Source organism: Sapajus apella, unplaced genomic scaffold, assembly GCF_009761245.1.
Source record: "Sapajus apella isolate SASKATOON/1434 unplaced genomic scaffold, GSC_monkey_1.0 scaffold31, whole genome shotgun sequence".
Taxonomy (NCBI): domain Eukaryota; kingdom Metazoa; phylum Chordata; class Mammalia; order Primates; family Cebidae; genus Sapajus; species Sapajus apella.
The window spans coordinates 6,577,643-6,585,442 of NW_022436971.1; the positions used below are offsets into that span (position 1 = coordinate 6,577,643).

The 7,800-nt window shown below is 55.0% G+C and overlaps 1 protein-coding gene across 1 annotated transcript; it reads left to right on the forward strand.

Annotated features, from left to right (window-relative positions):
* The first annotated feature begins 386 nt into the window (after positions 1 to 386).
* On the forward strand, positions 387 to 7,506 carry OSR1 (odd-skipped related transcription factor 1). The gene is made up of 3 exons (XM_032294053.1): positions 387 to 700; positions 5,125 to 5,821; positions 6,590 to 7,506. Exons 2-3 carry the CDS (start codon positions 5,157 to 5,159, stop codon positions 6,723 to 6,725), a joined length of 801 nt encoding a protein of 266 aa, XP_032149944.1. The 5' UTR covers positions 387 to 700; positions 5,125 to 5,156; the 3' UTR covers positions 6,726 to 7,506.
* The last annotated feature ends 294 nt before the right edge of the window (positions 7,507 to 7,800 follow it).

The following is a 7,800-nucleotide window of genomic DNA, read 5'->3' on the forward strand; positions in this document are numbered from 1 at the left end:
GGGGATCCCGGCGCACAGAGCTCGTGCCCCTGCCTCCCTCCTCCCAGAGAGCACGGGCTGTGTCCTAGGAGCCCAAGCATAGGACCTCGAAACGTGCGGTGCCAGCCCGCTCTCATCTGCTAGGAACCGTCTCATCTAGCGCGCCAAACGTGCCCTTCTGGACCTAAAAAAGGCAGAAGGGGTCGCGCAGGACAGAAGAGGAGGGGATGTAGGTCGGGAGAGACCGGGTCCAAGCGAGCGCAGCTGCCAAAGAGGGCTGCCCGGGTCAGCAAAACTTCGTCTTTCATTGCGCAGGCGCAGGGCAGGGTTGGGGGGCAGGGGAGGGAGGGGAGGAATCCTGAGGCAAGGGGCGGGGGTGGGGGGTGAAGGAGGGAGGGTGGTGGATTAAAATAAGTAGGCGGCTCGGTGCTAAGAGATGAGTGAGTCGGAGCTCGGCCTCTCCCCGGCACGTTCCCAGCTGCTCCTGGTTCAGACCCAGCGAGGGAGCCGCGAGCGAGGCTCACCATCCCCGGCGGGCAGGACCCGGGGTTGCTGAGCGCTCGCTCCCGCGTGTCCTGCGCTTGGAGTTCCTGCGGCAGGAGAGGAGTCGGGGCTCTAGAGCTCCCGGCGCGCCTGTGGGCTCCATCGCCTCCAGCTTCCCCGGTCCCCTCCAGCTAAAGCCCCAGAGACGTGCTCAGCCCCGGGACCTCTGCTGAACAAGGTAACTGCAGTCCTGGGCGCCAGGGCTCAGCAAGGCGAATGCGGGCAGGACTCCCAGGTTTCTTATCACTGCGCGGCGGGTGCCTCCTCTCTCTCAGTACCCCCGAAGGAAGCTCTTTGCCAAACGAATGCTGCAGAACTTTTGTGAAAGTGAGAGCAGGGTGGCTGGGGGCGCTGGCTCAGGACTTCCCACGCGGGGTCCTTGGCCTCTGACCTCCGGGGATTGAGGGGGCGGGTCTCCACTACTGCCTCCAGCACACCTGGCTCCGCGGAATCCCGGGCGAGGTGCCTACGGACTTTGGAAGTCAATCTGTGGGCCCCCTTTAAGAAACCAGAGCAACTTCAGCGGGCACAAACTTTCCCGAGACGCGCTCCCAGCTCTGGCTGACGCCTTGGCTGACGAAGAAGGAAGAGAGAGGGAGTGAATGGCCACAGCCGCAGTCTACCGCTTCAGAGACAGGTGCATGCCCCAGCCCGGTAGTGCTTTCGTTCAAGTTTGTCTTTTGAGGAGTTGCGCTCTGGTGTGAGGCCGACTAGACCCTAGAGCGCAGGGCCACGAGTCTGATCCCCGCCTCGCACTCGCGCTCTGACCTCGGGATATTTTCTGTAGGACGATTGCTCTGTGTCGTCAAGGCCTGGAGCAGAACCTTTGATTGTCCTGGTGCAGGGAGGCAATGCCAGTGGTGCGCAAGCACTGCTTTCCAATTCGAGACCCACATACAGCACTAGTGGAAACTATGGAGCCGCAGTGTCTCAGGGCTGGGGATTGGAAAGGTTCTGTTACTCCCCTGACTGTCCCTCAAACCAGCCGTCGGGAGAGAAAGAAGGGGGAAAGGGGCGAGGGGCTGCCTGCTGAACTAATTTCTCCTCCGAAATTTCTCTGATACGAATGGAAAACCTCGTCCAGTTCTTTTTCAGCAGCTCAGGCAGTAGCGGGTTGGGCTCTCTACATGTAAAGTAGCCGCGAGGGTTTCTTTGTTGCCATAATTTGGTAAATTTCACCCAGGCTAAGAGCTGCGCTTTGGCTCTGGAGAACAAAACCACGTGCAAGGCTAGGTGTCCCAGGTTCACAGCCCCCAAGGGAAGAGAAGGGCTGGAGGGGATTAGCAGCCACCGGCGGCGGGTAGATGTTCCATCGCAGGCTCCTCGTGGTAATTGCTGTTTTATTAAGATTGGGGGATGGATCGCCGAGGAAGCCTCGGACATTTAAGTTCAGTCGGACGGCTGCCTCGCCAATGGGTTTGTTAGATCTCGTTTGTTGAGAGAATGCTACAGAAGTATCCGGTGCCGGTCAGTCCTCTTCCTGGAGGTCCGGACGCCTGTCACCACTCATTGGAGATTCCATGTCGAGGCTGATTTTCTTGGGTTGCTGCTGGGCTCCCCCAGGCGCAAGCTCGTGGAGTTCGCTCCCATTCTCATTAATGCAAGCAGTTAACTTGCTCACGCTCAATTAGCCCCGAATAAACCACTTTAATAGACTGCACACTTCATTAATGCCTGGTATAGGACTGGCGGCAGACCCGGGATTGGCGCTCCACCGCGCGAGGAACGCGAGTGCCCACACTGCGCAGGGACCCGGGATCCTGAGCGTGAATTGCGTCTGCTGTGCGTGGTCGGGTCCCCTTACTCTTTCCTCTCAGGTTCCAAGGCCCGAGATGTTTGAGGAATGAGTGCCTGCCCTGGGGAAGGGTTTTCCAACTTGTGTTTAAAGATCGAAAACATTCGCCCTGGGGTTCCGGGGTCTGGGAAACAAGAGCCGGAGGGGCCGGGAGTTCGCTCATCCTTTCTGGCTGGAGAGGCTAGGGTGAGATTGAGTTTTTCTCTTAGCTGACCTACTGAAACCGGATCGTGCTTTCGGCCCAAGAGCCACGTTTCGAACGAATTTCGTCCCGGAAAGTAGTTGGCGGGAGCCTGGGGAACTCTGGCTTCAGAATGCTTCAGAAAACAAGGAATGGGCTGGGTCGGGGAAGAAAATAAATGTAGTGTTGGAGAAAACAAGATCGGGCAGATAGCCCGGAAAGGTTGGCTCCCAGGAACCATTATAGCTGCAAGCATTCCCCCTTCCCAGCACCCACTACGGCGCCCAAGACTGCTCCTATCTCCGCTCCTAGGAAGAAGGCGAGGAAAGGCCTAACGAGGCTGGTGGTTTCTCCCACCCAGGCACGGAGCGGGTTCGGGCTCCTGTGCAGCCCAGAGTCGCACAGCCATGGCCGCTGGCTTGGCCTTGGATAGGCCAAGCACCAGAGGAGCAGGAGGAAGCCTCAGCAGCGCCCAGCAGGCTCCTGGGACCTGGAGATAAGGATCTGATTTCCAGCCTCGAAGGGAAGAAGAGGTGACAGCAATTCAAAGAGTGCTCATCTCACCTAAGTCCAGGCTGACCTTTGAAATTAGCGAGTCTTCTCCTCCTTTCCATTCCCCAACCCAAAACGGTCCCAACTTCCTCTCTGGCCCAATTTTTACTTCTTTTTGTGTCCAAGCTCTGGGATAGTCTCAGTTTGTCCCACGATCTGGGCTTAGAGATGACCGTTGCTGAAGCCACAGGCTGCCGGCAGGGCCAGCGCTCTGCTTCAGAGGCCAGGTCGCTCAGCCTTCTCCCGCCCTGAGGCTGAGTTCATTGCAGCAATTTTTATCCGAGTGCTAATTTAAACTGCGCCGGCAAACCGCTGCCAGCTCATGGTGTTTTTACACCCTATTCCCAGGAAGCCCTCTTTCCTTAGGTCCCACCACACAGCCAGTGACCCCCTTGCCAGTTCCAGGAGAAAAAGGTTTCCTGGGTCAACATTTCCTCATTCCTCCTGGGAAAAAGGCACTGCACATCTTTGGACAGAGCCAGGCTTTGAAAGCCTCACTGCAGCGAAAGGCAGAGGAGTCTATGCCTGGGTCTTGCCCTAGGCTGAGGGTCAATTCAACCTGGGGAGAGGAGACACACTGAACTAGGGAGCAGAGCAGAGGCCAGTGCATCCCAGGGAAGGGGAATTACTCCATGTTAGAGCAAAGGACCTAGAAAGAGGAGAGTAATGAAAGGTAAAGGAAGAAGTCAACAGCAGGGGATTGAGGCTTGGCAAGAGAAGGGAGTCCCAAGGACCCTGCTGTGACAATGACTTCTTAAGGACCCCCAAGCTAACAGCCAGGAGCTCAGTGCTTGGGCTTCCCAAGGATCCCTGACAATTTAGACTTTGCTCACCCTGTTCTTTCCTCCATTGGACACATCTGAGTTACGTGTGTCTGGGAGGGTAGAGATGAAAGGCCTTTTTGCAGAGCACAGATGGTTCCATGGAGGCTGGAGATCATGGTCAAGGAGGTCTGGAGATGCCAGCCCCTGATCACTTCAGAGTGGCTTTCCTCTGGCCCTGCTCAAGCTCCTTGACCTTGCAGTTGGAGGTACACAGACCACAAGAATGGAGGCCTGGCTCTTGCTCTTTCCCATAGGCATAGCCACCTGCCCATGGCTCACCACACACAAGAACATGCTGACAACACAGAGACCCAGCTCTCCTTTTCTTTAGGGGAGTCGGGACACTAAAGCCCCCTTGTTTGTGACTGCACAAACAATGGGTATCAGCACCCTTCTTGAAAGCAAAATGGTCCCCGAGGGCTAAGGCAGGGCAGGGAGTCAGTCCGCAAGCAGCTGCAGAGAGTGGGGCCAACAGGTTTCACTTATTAAGGTAGGGAAGCAGATTTAAAGTCAAAGCTGAGAGATTTGAGGAGAAAGATGACAGGGCTTCTGGAAGCCAAATAGAAGGTCAGCCAGAAGATCTTAGCAAATGGGAGCCAGGAGGTGCATGTATTTTTGTGCATGTGTATGTGTGTTTTTTGTGAGACTCTTGATGAGTGCAATGTGATCGTGTGTGTGTGTGTGTGTGTGTGAGTGTGTGTGTGTTTTAAAGCCAGTTTTGTGCTATAAAACACTGGTTGTACCAGTCTTTGCACCTTGTCAATTTTGCCTCAAAACGTGTGAATCTACGTGTGCATTTCTGTGTTTATCTGCAAATAAATGTGTAAATGTGTTCCCCAGCTCCTGTTATCTTTGCAGGAGATTGTGATTCCGTGTTGACTCAGGCTTACCTGGCTGTCAGTTTGTACAGGACTGGCCAATTTTCCTGTGCTTGTGCCTTTCTCAGTGTCTTGTACACAGTATACAGTAGGCCCTTCTCTCCATCAAGTTGCGTGACTGCCAGAGGCCATTTGGAGAAAGCCCTCAGACCAGCGAGCGTTCTGAAAAGAGGGCTCCCCTGCATCTTACATTGCCACCCCCTTTGTGAGGGTGGGGTCTTAGACTCTCAGTGTGTTTTGAGAGTACGGTCTTAGACACTCTTTTGCGCTGGGTGTGAGGAGAGGGTGTGGCTGGGCTGGAATTCAGGAGGAAGGCGACCCACCCTGAACTTGTTTATTCCTCCCCATGCCCTTGCCTTCTTTTCTTTGCAGATCCGGATTGAGAAGCCACTGCAACTACCAAAATGGGCAGCAAAACCTTGCCGGCGCCAGTGCCCATCCACCCTTCCCTGCAGCTCACCAACTACTCCTTCCTTCAGGCAGTGAACGGCCTCCCCACAGTACCCTCGGACCATCTGCCCAACCTGTATGGTTTCAGTGCGTTGCATGCTGTGCACCTGCATCAGTGGACGCTGGGCTACCCGGCCATGCACTTGCCGCGCTCTTCTTTCTCCAAAGTGCCAGGCACCGTGTCTAGTTTGGTGGACGCGCGCTTCCAGCTGCCCGCCTTTCCCTGGTTCCCTCATGTTATTCAACCCAAGCCCGAGATCACCGCTGGAAGCAGCGTTCCAGCGCTCAAGACCAAGCCGCGCTTTGATTTCGCCAACCTGGCCTTGGCCGCAACGCAAGAAGATCCGGCCAAGCTTGGCCGCGGGGAGGTCCCAGGCTCCCCTGCGGGTGGGCTAGGCGCCCTCCTCGATGTGACCAAGCTGTCTCCAGAAAAGAAACCCACAAGGGGACGTCTGCCTTCCAAGACCAAGAAGGAGTTCGTCTGCAAGTTCTGTGGCCGCCACTTCACCAAGTCCTACAACCTACTTATCCATGAGCGGACGCACACTGACGAGCGGCCCTACACCTGTGACATCTGCCACAAAGCCTTCCGGAGGCAAGACCACCTGCGAGACCACAGGTGCGGCAATGCGGGTGGCCCAAGAGAGAGCTCTCTGCCTCTGGCCCCACCATCTTCCTCCCTAACGAGATTCTTGAGACCCCCTACTGGCTCCAAGCCTCTGGAGGTTCAGGAAATTCTTTAAAATCAAGAAGGAAAGCCTAGGAGACCCAGGGATAGGTTTTGGAGCATGGGTTCAGGAAATGTGGGAATAAATAGGACCCAAGATTAAGTGAGGTCTCCGTGAGCTCCAGACAAACACATAGCTTCCTCCACCCCGCTTCCTCCATCCTCAGGGCTGTCCAATAGAAGGTTTTGCGGTGAAGGAAATGTGACATGTGACACATATGACAGTTAAGTATTTGAAATGTAATAGTGCACCTGAGAAACTAGTTTTATTTAATTTTAAGTAATTTAATAAGTATTTAATAAGCACACATGCTAGTGTGTGCTTATCACCATCTTGGACAGTGCAGGTCAAGCAAATTTTCTGACCCCAGCTCCCTTAACTCGTCTTCAGTGTTGACCCAGGCCTTATAAGGAGGCCAAGCTTGCCCCTCCTGCCCAGCAGGAAGGCAGGTAACTGAACCCATGTAAGGATCAGACTTTGCTAAAGCATCTCTTTCTCCTCCCCACTCCATCCCCATCAACATTTTGTCCCATCCACACTTGGTACCCGACAATGCCCTTTTCCTTTGAGGGCAAGTGCCCCATAGTGGGAGGGGATCTTGGGCAATTGTTTATAATATTGCATCATTTTGCGAGGATGAACTCTGTTTCTGCCCTCAGATATATTCACTCCAAAGAGAAGCCCTTCAAGTGTCAAGAGTGTGGGAAAGGATTCTGCCAGTCCAGGACTCTCGCTGTCCACAAGACGCTACACTCACAGGTGAAGGAGCTCAAAACCTCCAAGATCAAATGCTAAATAGAGCCTCTGGGTCACAAGAACCCTGGGCCCGGCGGCCCTCTCCTCCAGAGGGACCAGAAGCCTAACTCTGGCGGGCAGGGGAGAGGCGCTTGTTCAGGACCTTCCACCTCTCCAACATTGTCCCCTGGGTCCCTGGCGCACGCGGCACTTCAGAGCCCCGTCCGGGGCCTAGACCCAGATCAACCCGGCTGCTCCCCTAGGACGCGGCTAAACTCTTGGCCAAAAGGCGGTACTCACGTGGCGGAAAGGAAACTGCATTTAAAAAAAGAACGAAAGCTCCGTGGAGCCGCAGCAGCGCCTCTCCCAGAAGTATTACTTTTTCTATTGTTATTTTATACGTTTTCATTTTTATTTTTGTCTTTGACCATATAAGCTTTAAGTCTGACTGCGGAAAGTGAGGGGAGAAGGGAGAAGCAACGAAGTCCTTCGCACTGGCACCTCCCACCTCCTCCTCCCGCCCCTGCCCCCACCCCGGAGGCTGCAGAAGTGTAATCCCGGTATCTACTTCAGCCGTCTGCCCCAGGAACCGCGGGGCCAGGAGCGCCCCCTCCCAGCTCTTGCGGCTCAACAGCTCCGGGGACTCAGACAGCCGGGCAAGGACCTCCGGCCTGGGGGCTGCAGGGGGCCCGGCCTCTGCCGCCTAGACACCACGAGGGAACAGCCAGCCAGGAGCCGGGCGTTCTATTGCGATTGGCACTTTATGCTGACCATCGGTAACGGACATTTATCACTGGAGTTTTTTTTTTAAACTATTAAATAAACGGTTATTTTACAGGCATTGCAGGATGGGTAATTTCCCTCCTAAACGCGGAAAACCGGGTGGGTCCTCTCTTTGAGAGGACCAGGTTTCTCTGCAGGACGCCAGCATGTCCCGCTCCTTCCACCCTGTCTTATTAGGACGACAGGGCTGAAGTGGATGGAGAAACGCCCTCTCTCCCGGGTAGGTCTGCCTCTGCCCCACCATGTATTTTCTTACTTTTCTCCTCCACCTCCGGGGTAGTGTCTCAGCATTCCCACTCCTCACCTCTAAAGGGCTGTGAGTTTACGAAGAACCTAAGCCTGAAAGCAGAAC